Source organism: Sciurus carolinensis, chromosome 15, assembly GCF_902686445.1.
Source record: "Sciurus carolinensis chromosome 15, mSciCar1.2, whole genome shotgun sequence".
In the NCBI taxonomy this organism is placed as follows: Eukaryota; Metazoa; Chordata; class Mammalia; order Rodentia; family Sciuridae; genus Sciurus; species Sciurus carolinensis.
The window spans coordinates 3,258,772-3,274,564 of NC_062227.1; the positions used below are offsets into that span (position 1 = coordinate 3,258,772).

At 44.6% G+C, this 15,793-nt stretch overlaps 1 protein-coding gene across 4 annotated transcripts in view; it reads right to left on the reverse strand.

Annotated features, from left to right (window-relative positions):
* Positions 1-15,588, reverse strand: part of Spire1 (spire type actin nucleation factor 1) — a 145,618-nt gene extending 130,030 nt beyond the window's left edge. For 3 of the 4 annotated variants that reach the window (XM_047526255.1, XM_047526256.1, XM_047526254.1), the window contains exon 1: positions 15,111-15,588. In XM_047526255.1, the coding sequence (XP_047382211.1) occupies positions 15,111-15,378 (268 nt within the window). In that variant the 5' untranslated portion in view covers positions 15,379-15,588. The remainder of the gene's footprint in view (positions 1-15,110) is intronic. The other variant, XM_047526257.1, reaches the window with a different exon arrangement.
* Between the last annotated feature and the right edge of the window lie 205 nt (positions 15,589-15,793).

A 15,793-nucleotide genomic window follows, 5' to 3' on the forward strand; every position in this document is an offset into this window, starting at 1 on the left:
GGACATTTCTAAAACTACATGCCATTCAAACACTCACAGTGACCTTTTAAAAGGTAAGACACAAAATTATTACTAGTGAAATATCTCAATACTTACAACTAGTTCACACTTGTTTTACAGAGATCAAACATATGCCAAATGCTGATCTGAAGACCAGACGTGAGAAGAAAGGTGTAAAGTCCTCACTGCTATAGCTGAGGCTCGAGTTCAAAAATAAAATGAGTCCTCAGAGATCCAAGATCTGTGACCAAGAGCCCAGGCTGCTGACCTAACCATGATCTCTCCTCACTCAATAAGGGAAAGAACAGGAATCAATAGTGCCTAACAGTGAGGCAGAGGATTGGCACAGGGGGAAAGTTTGGGAATATTAGAAGCAAAGTTTGCTAAGTATTACTTTGGTTTACTGTTCCTTGGTTGTGACTAATAACTGTGGGCAAAAGAAAAAAAGCTGTGTTTAAGATTACAGCTTAAAAAAAAAAAGATTTACACCTACTTGAGAGGGCAAAGTAATCCTTTGACTAATCAACACACATGATACATTTAATCAACATTTTCAAGGACCTGGAGCATAATCTTACTACTTTAAACAATTACAGACATGTTAGACATGATATGTACACTGCTGCTCTTAGGGATACCTGACTTTGACCCCAAGATCCTGGTCAGGAACATAACCTCTAATTTTAACGCCACTCAGGGAACAAGTGTCTGTCATCTATTCACACACAGACAAGCACTGCCCAGAACTGGCTTCTCCTTTGGGATAAAATAACCCCCATCTACAGGCTCTGCCCTAGGCAGGCTCTAGGACCTTCAGTTTCAACTTTTGGGGTAAAAGAGTCAGATGTTTTGATTTGCATTTCTCTAATTGCTACAGATGTTGAACATTTTTTATATATTTGTTGATCAATTGTGTATCTTCTTCTGTGAAGTGTCTGTTCAGTTCCTTAGCACAGTTATTGACTGGGTTATTTGGGTTTTTTTGGTGTTTTTTGAGTTCTTTATATATATCCTGGAGATTAGGGATCTATCTGAAATGCATGTGGTAAAGATTTTCTCCCATTCTGTAGGCTCTCTCTTTACATTATTGTTTCCATTGCTAAGAAGAAGCTTTTTATTTTGAATCCATCCCATTTATTGATTATTGATTTTATTTCTTGCACTTTAGGAGTCTTGTTAAGAAAGTCAGGTGCTAAGCCAACATGATGAAGATTTGGGCCTACTTTTTCTTCTATTAGGTGCAGCTCTGGTCTAATTCCTAGGTCCTTGATCCACTTTGAGTTTCGTGCAGGACGAGAGATAGGGATTTAATTTCACTTTACTGCATACAGGTTTCCAGTTTTCCCAGCACCATTTGTTGAAGAGGCTGGCTATCTTTTTCTCCAATGTATGTCAGAATGGCAATTATCAAAAACACAAGCAACAATAAGTGTTGGCGAGGATGTGGGGTAAAGGTACACTCAAACATTGCTGTTCAGACTGCAAATTGGTGCAATCACTCTGAAAAGCAGTACGGAGATTCCTCAGAAAACTTAGAATGGAATCACCATTTGACCCAGCTATCCCACTCCTTGGTTTATACCCAAAGGACTTAAAATCAGCACACTACAGTGATGCAGTCACATCAACATTTATAGCAGCTCAAATTCACAATAGCTAAACTGTGGAACCAACCTACATGCCCTCCAACAGATGAATGGATAAAGAAACTGTGGTATATATACACAATTGAATATTACTCAGCCTTAAAGAATGAAATTATGGCATTTGCAGGTAAATGGATGGAGCTGAAGAATATCACGCTAAGCAAAATAAGCCAATCCCAGAAAAACCAAAGGCCAAATGTTCTCTCTGATATGTGGATGCTGATCCATAATGGGAGTGGGGGTGGGGCACAGGTGGCAAGGGAAGAATGGAGGAACTTTGGCTGGGCGGAAAGGAGTGAGGGGAAGGGAAGGGGCATGGGGGTGGGAAAGATGGTGGAATGAGACGGACATCATTACCCTGTGTATGCGTATGACTGCACGAATGATGCGATTCTGCATCGTGTAAAACCAGAGAAATGAAGAGTTGTGCTCCACTTGTATACAGTGAGCCGAAATGCATTCTGCTGTCATGTATAGCTAATTAGAATTTTTATAAAGTCAGATTTGTGACAAAGGTGACATGTCTGCTTTATTTTTTCAAGACTGTCTACACTGCATCCTAGATTTCATAACTAAATTTCTTACTTTAAAAAACATCAAAAGCCTTGTTTGTTTATCATTGCTCGTCACCTTCCCAGGGGCCAGAGGTTAGTCCTGGACCCAACGCCAAGGATCAAAACCCACCATCGAGTTTCTCCAGCACACACTACTTACTGGCTCTTGGCTATGGCTACAGGCTGCAAGCCAGACAAGAAAGCAGTGCCTGTGGAGGCTGAGCACCATGTGGGATCAACACCTTGATTCTATTCTCCCTCATCAGGTCTCAATGCCTCCACCACCCCAATGTAGGAGGAAGTGTGTCCCACAGCCCTCCCACCAGTTCTATGGCACTATATTAGAAATTTAACTTTTCAAAGAAGCGTTCTTAATTATTAGTGTTTTTTTCTTTCCATTCAACAACCTTAATGTTGTCTCATAGAACAACCATCATAAACATCGTTAAATGTCAAGTATTTTCCCCTGAAAAATAATCACTTCAGTTTCAGCACAGCTTCTCTCAATGTAGCTCAAACATCACCTTCATCTACTTTACATAACGTGGCAACACCAAAGCTCCAAGAGGGAACAGGTTTCATCTGGCGCCAGCTGCAGCCAGCCAGTCATGGCTACACAGAACTCAGTCTTCAGAAGAGCTCTGTGGGCAGGTGGCAGGTGGGAGGTGCAGGGAAGGGGCACCCGAAGGCGGGAGATCAGCCCTGGAGCTCAGCGCTGACACACCCGCACCAGAACTGAGATAACGGAATCTGTGACGCTTTTTTGTAAACACGAAAATTCAGATTCAATTTTCCTTAGCAATACTAACTACAATATTGCTTTCATGAAATTTAAGAACACTCTTAAGACCATAGCATTATATCACTTCCTTCAAGAACAAGAACTAGGAGACTCCCAGGCAGAATCACCACACGAGGCTCCTGGCAGTGCCAATCCCAAATGTCTAGGGCTCCCTGTCAGCCAAGGGTCCGGTTCTCCTGTGTCCCTTATACACGTCCCTGCACATCCTTAGGCTCTCCTCCCCACTGTAGCACAGGACTGCATGGAGATCCTCCAGCCAAGAGGAGCCCTGCCAGACAGCTCAGGTACTCCTATCCTGCCGGCTGCATCTCCCCTAGATAGATCACGACGAGTAATAGAGAGGTCAGTGATATGGATGGTGGCATCCATATCACTGACCTCTCTATTACTCGTCCCTACCAAGATTTGGGTATATCTGATTTAAACTACAAAAAACCCAGGTTGGCCTGGGGACAGAGAGGGTCACTCAGGGGTACAGTGCTTGCCCAGCATGAAAGAGGCCCTGGGTTGTTCATCCCCAGCATCCCCCACAACACACATACACAAACCTACTTAGGAACATGTTTTTAATTTTTATCTGTTTCAATTTTCATTCATTTAATTTTTCTACACACACAGACACATGTGGAAAGAGAAAAGGGGAAGGGGAGAGTCAAGAAGCAGCTTTGCTTTTTATTATACCTGTGAGTAAAATACTGAGTTTTTGCTTGTTTTGGTGCTAGGGATTGAACCCAGGGCCTTGTGCACAGGTGCCTTACCACTGAGCTGCATTCCCTGCCCAAGTTCTTTAAGTACCAACAGAACAAAATGACATTAACTAAAGGAAAACATGAGTTTGGGAGCAACCATTATGACAATTTCCCACCAAAATTTTAACACACTACGCAAAGAATCATCCAAATGTTTCATTTCTTCTAAGCTGTCTTATCTTACAGGTCTTAGGTGAAATCTGTTCCCAGAGTTCAGGGGATCTGCTATATTTACATTATTTTTATTATTAATGGAAATAAGCTCTCTTTCATTCCCCCAAAAAAGGTTTAAAGAAGCTAAGTTAATTAGTAAGTGAATATCCAACGAGTTAGAAAGTAGTAAAGAACAGGAAAAACAAGAATATACACATGGAAACCAAGTAAAACTATAAATAGTTCTCAAAGGCTAATTACCCTCCTCTGCTATTTGAACTCTTCATAGTACTTATGATCTATTCTCACAACCTGGGATAGCAAGTACTAAGACAAATATGAACACCTGCAGTTTCAAACTGTTTTCAACCTCAAGAATCATTCTGTGAATCTCCAGATATTATATCTGACATTGTTTTAGAACTTCTTATCAATCTTGAATCAAAGAATCTTAAAATACTCATCTTTTCACAAAGGGTACTAACAGCTCGGTACCAACAGATTTGTGCAGTACATATGAGCTGACAGAATGCCCTCACACATTTCTCATTCAATCCTGCAAACAATCCTGTAAAAAAAACTGAACAGTCAGGTGTGGTGATGCTCGCCTGGAACCCCAATAACTCCCAACAGGAGGCAGGAGTATCACAGGCTCAAGGCCAGTCCCAGCAATATAATGAGACCCCCCTCTCAAAATAAAAAATGCAAAGGTCTGGGGATGAAGCTCAGTGGTAGAGCACCCCTGAGTTCAATCCTCAGTACAAAAAAAAAAGTAAACAAATATCACTTCCATTTCATAGATTTTTTTTTAAATTAGAAAGTCAGAGGCTACATGGCTTGCCTGAGGTTACAACCAAGCAATAAGCATCAGAGCCAAGAATCAAAACCACATCTTCTGCAGCCAAGTCTTTCCACGTTACCACACATCACACAGTGGATTCACAAGTGTCTGGAAGAACAAGGTAACATGACTCCACAGGAAAAGTAGTCTCCATGAAGCACAGGTCATCTTCCTCCCTCCCTGACCTGCCCCTTGGCCTCCACACCACCCAGGCGGAGAGACTGGGAGCCTCTGAGATTCCTTCCTCTTTCTCACCCACACATCAAGAACTCAAGAGCCACACCCTGTTCCAGTTCCCGACTCTTCAGTCTCACTGCCCTTGGACAGCCCTCCATCCCTCTGATCTGAGCAGCCCTTGTAACCCTAACTGGTTCTGCAACTCAAAGCAACTGGCTCTAAAGACAGCGGGGAAGACCAGTGGCATCTTGGCCCTGACCTCACCCCATCAAGGACCCCTCTACAAAGTCCTCCAGGTCACCCTTCCTCTTCATCTCCCTACACGGCCCTCTGCGGCCTCTTCTCCAGTGCCCATGGTCCCAGCCAGCATGCCCTCCCACACACATCCCATGCCCCAGGCACAGTGAACGCCCACTAGAGAGGACCAACAGGTTTAACCTCCTATGCCAAGTCCAAATAAGTGGCAGTGCTGCCTGAAGCACCCCGTGAGAACTTGGCTGTTGACAGACTTAGCAGCCACGCAGTGAAGATGTCCAGGGCAAGTGGGGGCAGCACAGCGCCACACTCACCACCCCGCAGGTGGCATGCTGTCTCCTACCACAGACATCCTTCCACACCGCCAGCCTTTCTACTGCCTCCCTCGGCCTTCCTTTTATCCCACTGCTCAACCCTTACGTTGTCCAGAAACGAAACCTCCTCTGATACCAGTCGGTGTCACCGGGAAGCCAGCACTCTGCTCTGGGCCCAAAGTTTTCCACATGCCTCTGAGATTCTGAAGTCGCTGCCCTGCACTACAGGGCAATGCAGCTGCGAGCCGCTGCTTGGCACGGGTGCACCATATCCCCCCCTGCATCTTCAACCTGTGGGACAGTTCTCTCAGAAGGCACTCAAATATCCCTGAAATTAGTAAGTCATGTAACAGGATTCCCCTGATATGGTATTTTTACTAAACACCCAGAAAGACAGGCCACGCCCAGGACCAGGCAACCTACGGGGATTTTTTTTTTTTTCTTTCGGTACTGGGGATTAAACCCAGGTACACTTAACCACTGATCCATATCCCCAGTCCTTTTTTGTATTTTATTTAAAGACAGGGTCTCACTAAGTTGCTGAGTCTGAATGTGAACTCATGAACTTCCTGCCTCAGCCTCCGCAGCCCCTGGGAGTACAGGCAAGAGCCACCATGCCCAGGCCTATGGGGATTGTTAAAGGCACTCTACCATTACTGGTCAAATATAAGGACCCAGCTTTATTTCTGAGAAAGAAAAGATACTAAGGAAGTATATTAAATAGGAATTTGACTCCTAATTATATTGGGGAAGGTAGAGAAAATGAGAAATGACTACTTTTTTAAAAAATTAGCACAACCAGTATAACCTAAGGGTCAGTTTTTATAAGCAAAACACAGGCCATGAGGTCCTATTATTATTAGGAATAAAACCCCACCACAACGAACACTAAAAACTCTCTCTCTTTCTCTCCCTCTCTCCCCTTTTCCCCCTCACCCCTTCTCCCTGCAGGGGATCAAACCCAGGGACTCATGCACACTAAGCAATCACTCTACCATTGAGTTTCATCCCCAGTCCTTTAACTTTATTTCAAATAGACAATAACTATATATATCTATGGTGTATAAAGGGATATTTCACCATGTATATATTGTAGGATGATCACATCAGAGTACTTAGCATATCCATTAGCTCAAATAGTTATTCCTTTGCCATAGGAATTCTTGCCAGGAACAGTGGAACACACCTGTAATCCCAGAGGCTCAGGAGGCCGAGGCAGGAGGATCAAGAGTTCAAAGTCAGCCTCAGCAACTTAGTGAGGTCCTAAGCAACTTATGGAGACTATCTCAAAATATTAAAACTAAATAAATAAATAAATAAGCAGGGGAGGGGGGCAGAACTAGGGATGAAGCTCAGTGGTTAAGCAACCCTGCCATTCAATCCTGGATATCAAAATGAATAAATAAATAAATAAAACATATGAGCTAAAATACATGTCAGCAATCATATTAAAAACAGGAAATAAATAGAATTAGTGTTCTAAGGCCATTGTAGACCTTAGAACCTCCAGAAAATAATACAACTAGCAATTTATGTAAGACTTAATAAGTCAATAATGCATTTTGTAAGGCAACCACAAGAAAAAAAGGAATATTACAATGAAGGAGGAAATTTTAATAATTTTTTTAAATATCCATAAAGAGAATAAGAAAATGAATACAGAACAGGTGGGATAAACAGAAAGCAAATAATAAGATAGCAGATTTTTAAAAGCCAAATATTACTAATTCAATAGTGTTTATAGCAGTGTTGCTTGAAACAGCTAAAAATTCCACACTATTCATAATTCAAGTCAACAGCAGAAAGGATACATCAATTCAGGTACTGTCCTACGGTTGAATAGCATGCCACTAATCATGTATGTCACAAATGCAAGGCTGATTAAAAGCCAGACAGGGTTGGGAGTATTGCTTGGCCACAGAGCACATGTTTAGCAAACACCAGGTCCTTGATTCCATCCCCAGCACCAAACAAAAGAATAAAAATTTCAAAAAGCAGACACAAACAAAATATAAGATCCCATACACAGAAGGTTCAGAAACAAGCAAATCCAATCTCTGGTGATAAAAACTAAGACAATGATCAGCTGGGCTGAGGGCTTCTGGGTGACTGGTGATGTCCTCTTTCCTGCCCTGGTCTGGTCCTGTTTGTATGCTGAGTGTTGTTCTTACTGGGTTAGTATTTACATGGTTGTATTACTAATGATTTGGGCACTTCCCAGTATGTATGCTGAACTTTCAAAAAAGAAAAATTGTGGGGGAAAACTGGAAAAAGCCCAAGAAGTCCAAGAAATAAGCTCTGAGTAAGAAATGTGAAATTAGTTTCTTAGTTAGAAGAAAATTGGTGAATTATTTATTTTCAAATATGTACAACATACACACACAAAAAAATAAGTTTTTAAGAGACCCTGACAGTACTTCATTATCAGTCCACCAGGAGTAAATCCAACACCACCTGCTGAATGAGCTCAGGTACAGATGAAATGGGCTTGAAGTGATTAAAAATCTGGTGAGGCATTAAGAACCTTCAAATGAGAATAATGCCAGCAGCAAAACAAAGCAAGGTACCAGGAAACAGCTCCCTCCACACACGTGAAAATGCACAGGATGCCCACCTATGAGCAAAGGCTGGACCAGGTGGTCCCAATGCAGTCAAAAGCAAACCCTGCCTGGCTGACTTGGCAGTGCCACCAAAGTAACTCCGAAGAGGTTAGAACTGGAGAAAATATCGGGACCTTCCCAATTAATTTGCATCACATTATATGGCATGCTTCAGTCTTAGATCCCTAAAGCAACATGATCCCAGCTAGCAATATGAAATACTCAGCCAACGCTGTGCTGACCACACTTTTGTTTTCGTCTCTTTTGTTTGTGTAAGATGTTTTATGAGCAGATCCACACACCACAGAGAGTGTACTGTACCTACATGTTGCACTTCAGAGCACTAATGGAAATCCACGTTTGCAAAACAGGGAACAATTTCAAATGTGGCTGATTGGTGATAACTTGGATGGTTCTGTTACTATTTTAGGGGCACTGCCAGTCCAGTCTCCACAACTGCTTTGAAAGTGGGAGGTCAATGACCTTGAGATTTCCCAAACCATTTTTTGACCATCCACATACCTCAGTCAATGAATGCTTGGCCCAGCTATATCGAGGCATCCTCCTCTCAGGGCCAGCAGATCTTTTTTTTTTTTTTTTTCAGTTGTTGATGAACCTTTCTTTATTTATTTTTATGTGGTGCTTAGAATTGAACCCAGTGCCTCGCACATGCTAGGCAAGCGCTCTACCACTGAGCCACAACCCCAGGACCCAGTAGATCTATTTTGACGTTTTTCGACATCCCAGGAAAGGTTTCTCTGGCTTCAACTCCCAGGCGTTTCTCCCTCTGACACACAGGTTGCAGAGACTGGTGTTACCCTCCCCACTCAGCCTGGCTCTGTGGTATCCAGTAAATACCTGTTGAGCAAAGGAACAGGACAGTGACATCCAAGAGGAATAAAACACTGGCAAGAAACCCCAAACCTAGCAGTGTGATCACCAAAAAAAACGAAGCTAACACTGCAATTCTTCCACATTAAAACTAAAACTAAGCTACAGCAGCAACAAGCATGGCTGGGGCTCAAATTCTGATGTCCAACCATTCCCAACCAAAGGAACCACAGCTCCTTGGAGGCTCAGACGAAGCCAGGTGCTGGACAGGAAATACACAACACGAGACTCAAAACATCTTGCAGTGCCAGAAAGCAAGGATGTGTGCCACCAAAAAGGATGGCGAAGGTTAAAAAGGACTGTGGCCAACCCAAAGGAGCACCACAATGGCCACAGCTAGAACCATCTGAGCAGCAAAATAGTGTAAATGGATAACAACCAAAGTACAAAACATGTGGGAATCCAGACTGATGAAAACAGATGATTGAATCAACAAGTGAATGGGGGGGGGGGGGGGGGAGTGGGGACAATCTCGGCTAGAGAAGAGACATTCCGGTCTCCAAGAGCTGTTTAATTACCTGGACCCCTTTCTGAATGAGGCTGGAGGAGGCAACCCATTTCTAAACAAGAGCACAAAAAGGTGAAAACAGTAATTTAGTAGAGAAACCTGGAAAAAACTTGCTTAACAAAGTGTCAAGGTTAACATAACCACTGATGTTTCGGGCCCCAACACCACCAAGGAGAGGAGCCCTTCACCTCTGGAATTCTTCACCCACACCCAGGTCTAGTCATGAAAACATGAGACAAGCCCAAACGGAGAGACACTCCACCAGGAAACTGTCAGCCCAAAACAGACCAAGCAGGGCAAGGACTAACTCAGGATGGCATCCTGGACAGGATTTCTGCAGTGGAAAGAGGCATGAGCAGAAACGCTGGGGAAATGCGAGCCAAGTCAGCAGTCTAGGTAACAGTCAGGTACCACTGCTGGCTTCAGTTCTGACAAAAGTGCCCAGTGATGTAAGATGCCAGCATCACAGGGGGAGTGAGGGGTACACGGGAATCCCTGGGAATATCTCTGTAACTTCTCTGTAATCTTAAAATTCTGCCCGAAATAAAGTTTTGTTTGTTTGTTTGTTTTTTTGGGGGGTGACAGGTAGTATTTCCCTCATCCTTTTAAATACTTGGGAAGAGGCCCTTTTCTTGTGTTCCACTTGGTCAACGGGAAGCAAGTGGAAGTATAGAGGCTCATGACTCCTACAGAAGAGGGATGGAGCTGCTGCCTACAGAACCTACGATCCAGAGGGCGAGTCTGACCTTACGGAGAGCAGCCGAGTGGCTCTTACCAACACATGACCCTTGGCAGATCAATGATTGCCTTCATTCAGTCAAAACTTAAAGCGAGCCGGACACGGTGGCACATGCCTATAATCCCAGAGGCTCAGGAGGTTGAGATAGGAGGATCGTGAGTTCAAAGCAATGGTGAGGTGCTAAGCAACTCAGTGAGACCCTGTCTCTAAATAAAATACAAAATAGGGCTAGGGATGTGGCTCAGTGGTTGAGTGCCCCTGAGTTCAATCCCCAGTACCCAAAAAAAAAAAAAAAAACTTTTATCGAGACTAATGCTTTCCTGAGCACAACTTACCAAAGCACCAACACCTGAATATAAATTCTTTGTTTTCCTTTGCATAAGACAGAAAGAAAGATACAAACCATAATGCTCTCTACTCTAGAATCTCTCCTCAGTGCTTGTGAGCATACAGCTCAAATAGAAGTAAGGAAGTTTGCTGGAGGGTGAAGCTGAGAGTCATCTAATAATGATTTATTTGTGCAAATGAACTGGGAGGGGCCTGGGTAAATGAAGGGGCTTGGAGTTTAAGGTATCTTAACTTCACGGTAAATTTATCACTCCGTATAGGTTTTATTTTCTCTCCTCAATGACTACAACTATTTATGTTTAAATAACCCATGAAAACTGGAACACTACACACATAGTAGGAAGCCAATGAATACACGTTAGACAGAATTAAGCTGACAGATTTGAACACGCAGCCCAGAAGGTGAGTCTTACCTATTCCTGTAACCAGTAAGGCATTTCACCAGTCCGCAAGTCCACCACTAACCCCCAACACCTACCCTGGACTCACACATATACCTCATATGTTCTTTTAATTTAATGACCAGGAGGTGAACACTCAAGCAATAAAGCAGGAGTGGACCAAAAATGTTTTTACACATGTTTTCATTAGGTCTACCTTCACAAATATTCCCTCTTTAAAATCAAATGGGATATTATCCCAACACCATTCTCACCACTAAATTATAAAGAACCTTGCTGAGAAGCCTGACTGATCATATCCTCTTTTCAAATCCCAAACAAAGCCTGAATGTTCCCTACACCAAGAAACCATTCTCAAGGGATGCCTTTATTAGTATACACAGCCTTCATTGTTCCTCCCAGGAAAACCTATTACCAACCTTAAGATTATTTAAAATCAAGATGTGACCATAATCTTTAAAATGTTCTTTACCAATCTAAAAAGGCACATTAAAAATGTTGAAATAAAAATTTGAAATAAATAACGATCTTCATTTAACAAATGTGTTTAAGTCCTGAAGGTTGACGAGCCCATGCAAGATTCTAACTTTTAATATGATGCTATTAGTAACTCTGTGGCAACCCAGAAAAACAAATTTTTTAATCTTATGAAAATCTAGAATATCACCTAAATATCATCAGTTACTCCTTTCTAAAGATACCAAAGTATACTCTAAGTGCCAGTTAGGTTTCCTCGTGAGCACCCAGGGCCCACATCTTTAGCTCCTTGACTATCAGGGCATGAAAATGAAAACTTCATCAACCTGCACCTAAGAACCTCTTCCCACAGTAAGGTCTTATGAGTACATCTGCTTAAACATCAGGGAAGAATGCATATAAACTACCTAAAGATACTCATAAACCCTCACAATTCTAAGCAATCTAGCCTCCTGTCATCACAGAAACACTTCACAAACACATTGCTGGTTTTACGATCCTAATTCACAATTTCCCTTTTCCTTATCTCCTTCAGTTTTGTATCTTGCTGCCTTTATGAGGACCCTAAGTGTGGCTCTGAGATGTACCTGAATGCTAAGCCAAACTACCTGTTTTTCCTTCCAATGTCTCATTTCTATGCCGTGGACAGTTCTCATCATCTTCTACTTCTCTTATAATGTACTCCTACTTGTTTTATCCAAGCTAAATGGGACTGTTCTGGGATGGATCTCCAGAGTCAGTCCTCAGTATCTGTGGGTTCCCTCAAGTTAGGTGTCAAAAGTAATCTAGAGAGGATATGCATAGTTCATGTGCAAATACTATGCCACTTTATATGGCATCCAAAGATCTGGGTATTTGCAGGGGACCTGGAACCAAACTCCCTCAAATGCTGACAGAGGACCATTCTCTTTAAAAGTATACAAGAGAAGAGGGAGTATGGGGTGGAATGAGACAGACATTATTACCCTATGTACATGTATGACTGCACAAATGGTGTGACTCTGCATCATGTCCAACCAGAGAAATGAAGAGTTGTGCTCCGTTGTGTACAATGAGTCAAAATGCATTAAAAAAAAAAAAGTAAACAAGAACTGGTCTAGGGGTGAAGCACAGTCATCAAGCACTTGCCTAGCGCACCCAAGTTGGTAAAGCTTATGAGGTGCTCTTTCTTCTGATGGGGCTAAGTGGGGTGATACTAATGGCAGCAAGCACCAACGCCACCCATTCACTCAACAGGCTGAAGGGTGTGTTCACCTGAGGCCTACAACCAATATCCACTGCTACACATGAACACATTCCTGGGCACATCTGTAGCTTTCAACAGGGGATAATTTTGTCCCTCAGAGAACAGATGGCAATGTATGCAGGTTTTTTATTGTCACAATTAACGGGGAGAGCTGGGGCTTACTGGCATCCAGTGGTTGAGACCTGGGATGCTACACAGGAGACCCCCACACAAAGAATTATTCAACTAAAAATGTCAATGTTGCTGAGATGGAGAAACCCTTGCCTAGGGGCTGGGGGTGTAGCTCAGTGGTAAAGCACCTGCCCAGAATGGCAAAGCCCTGGGTTCAATCCCTGGCACCAAAAAAGAAAAGTAGCCCTTAGACATTTGTCCCAATTCTGAGTAGAAATAAAAAGCAGCCTACAGGCACTTTGGTGGTGTGAAAAGACCAGCAGAGAGGGTGAGAAAGTGTCAATCACTTTAAATTTATTAGTTCACATAAACCTTTCCTGGGGCTCAGCTGGTAGAGTGCTTACCTTGCATGCACAAGGCCCTGGGTTCAATCTCCAGCACCACAAAAAAAAAAAAAAAAAAAAAAAAAAAAAAACTTTCCTGGATAAAAAAAAAAGACATATATTCTACTTTTATACAGAAAGCTGGACACAAGAAGGTTAAGGAACTTATTCAAGGTCATTCAGCTACAAAGGAAAGGAATCAAACCAAATCTGTCATTCCACACTGCTACAAAGAATAGAGGTCAAAAAGACTTGGATTTGATTCAGAATTACCACTATGACTTTCAGCAAGTTGATGAACTTCCTAAGTCTCCATTTAGAAAATAACTCACTGTATAACATTTAAAAATATAAATAATGCTGATTGCTAACTACATATAATCATGCTAAATACAAGAGGAAAAAGAAAGTGCTCCTTACAATAGCTGTTGTATAAATATGATTTTTCCTTAAAAACAGAACTTAACACAAGTATGCACAGTACCAAATTACTCATCACTTTTAAGAAACATGATTAAATATTCAAAGACAATGTGTCTTCTGCAGCCATGCATCTACTCATAATCCTGAAAAAAAAGTTAATATAAGATTTTACTATGAACTTCCTAAATATTTTTCATGAACAAGGCCTGAAATGCTCAAGACTTCATCAACACATTGATTAGGTTCTCTCCACAACTGGCAGCAGAGGTCACGTGCAGAAGCAAGGAGGAAGAGGATGGTTGACACATCAATGGTCATTTCTGCTCACACTGCAGTCAACACACTCCCACCTGTACTATGTAGCCGAAAATTACTCATGTCACACAAGGAAAGTTCTATCAGCAACAAAAAGAACCTGTCAGTCTTTGGCAACTAAAGTACTCTTCTGGGATTAAGTTCAGGAGACAGACTATTCTCAACCAGGGTTTGTTCTCTCTGTAAAGTGCCAATACTACCTTCTAAATAAAGGCTGCACACCACCTCTATTGAAAACAGCTAAATACCAAGGCACAGCTTCACTGTCCTTTCAAAAATGTATATTTTCATTCTGTCTTAATACTTCGTAACTGAAAGTAATATTTAGTACTACTGAGTCCAAGTCCAGATTCAGGAACTACATCAGATCCAGAATATCTGAAATATAATTTCAAAAGAATTATCAAAAGGCTGGCTTTAAATAACAATGTATGCATGTGTGGAAACATCACATGGTACCCCATAAATATGTGCAATTTGAAAGACTTGTCTTGGTTAAAAAAAATTTTAAAGGCTGGCTTTAAATACAAAATGGGTTTACCTGACACACACACAAAGATAAACGTTCTGGTAGGACTGAAAGAATAACTATAATCGTGGATGTTTTTCAATTTAGAAAAGGATTTTCACTGGATGCCATTTTACTGACTAATTCTGAATTACATCTCTCACCTTCAGCATTTTGACACTTACATCAACTTTCTCAAAGTTGAAGGTGGGTTGTTTCCCTATGTTTTAACAGACCTGCCTCTCAAAAGGCTGAATGAGCTCAAACCCGGTAGGAGGCACCTGCCGCCAACCTCCTCTCCGCCCTGGGTAGGTGTTTGTCGACTGACACTAGACAATAGGCGGCCAGCCCCGTCCCCGCTCCCTGAGCACCGTCAAGTTTCCACTTCACGGGCCTGTTCCTCTTCACCGCGGCACGCGCCACACGGGCGAGCCCGCACCCTCCGGCCCTGGGAGCCCCTAAAACCCTGGCCTATTTTCATTTCTCCCCGAAGAGCAGCCTCCTCCCCGGGCTGCAACCGGGCGTTCCGAGCCGCAGGCCGCGGATCTGCGAGACCCGCTGCGCGCCGACCCGCAGCGGCCGCGTAGGAGGCCGGCCGACCCGGGCCCGCGGCCCACCCCCCGGCCCTGGCCCCGGCCCCGGCCCCGGCCCCGGCCCGGCCCCGCTCACCCGCGGCGGCCGCCGGGCCCTCGTCGCCGGGCGCCAGCGTGACGGCGCCGTCCCTCCAGACGCGGACCTGCGCGGCCGAGCGCACGCGGCGCGGGGGGCGGCGGGCGGCCCGCAGCGAGCCGCAGCTCTGGTAGCACACGGCCCACGCCTGCTCCTCATTGATGGGCTGTCCGTACAGCCGCAGGATCTCCTCCAGGCTCAGCGCGTCCGGCGGGCCCGCCGCAGCCGCCGGCTCGGCCGGGCCCTCGCCGCCCGCCGCCTGCGCCATCCCGCGGAGGCGCCGCGCCGGGTGCCCGCGTCCGCTCAGCTCCGCGGCATCGTCTCCGCGCGCCGCCGCCGCCCCAGCCGCCGCCCCACCCGGCCGCGCGCGCCGCCTAGGCGCGGGACAGCGAGGGCCGGCGGCGTGGGCGAGCGAGGACCGCCGGGACGCCGCAGCAGCTCTGACAGGCCCGCGCCGGCCGCGCCGGCGTCCGATGGCTCCGCCCCACCCGCCCCCAGACCCGCTGGCCCCGCCCCATCTGCCCCCTAGGCCCGCCGGCCCCGCCCCGGCGCCCGATGGCCCCGCCCCATCTGCCCCCTAGGCCCGCCGGCCCCGCCCCGCCCGCCCCCTAGGCCCCGCCCCCTAGGCCCGCCGGCCGAGGCGCCGCGCCGCAGAAGGGAGGGGTGGGAAGGGTCCGCGGGAA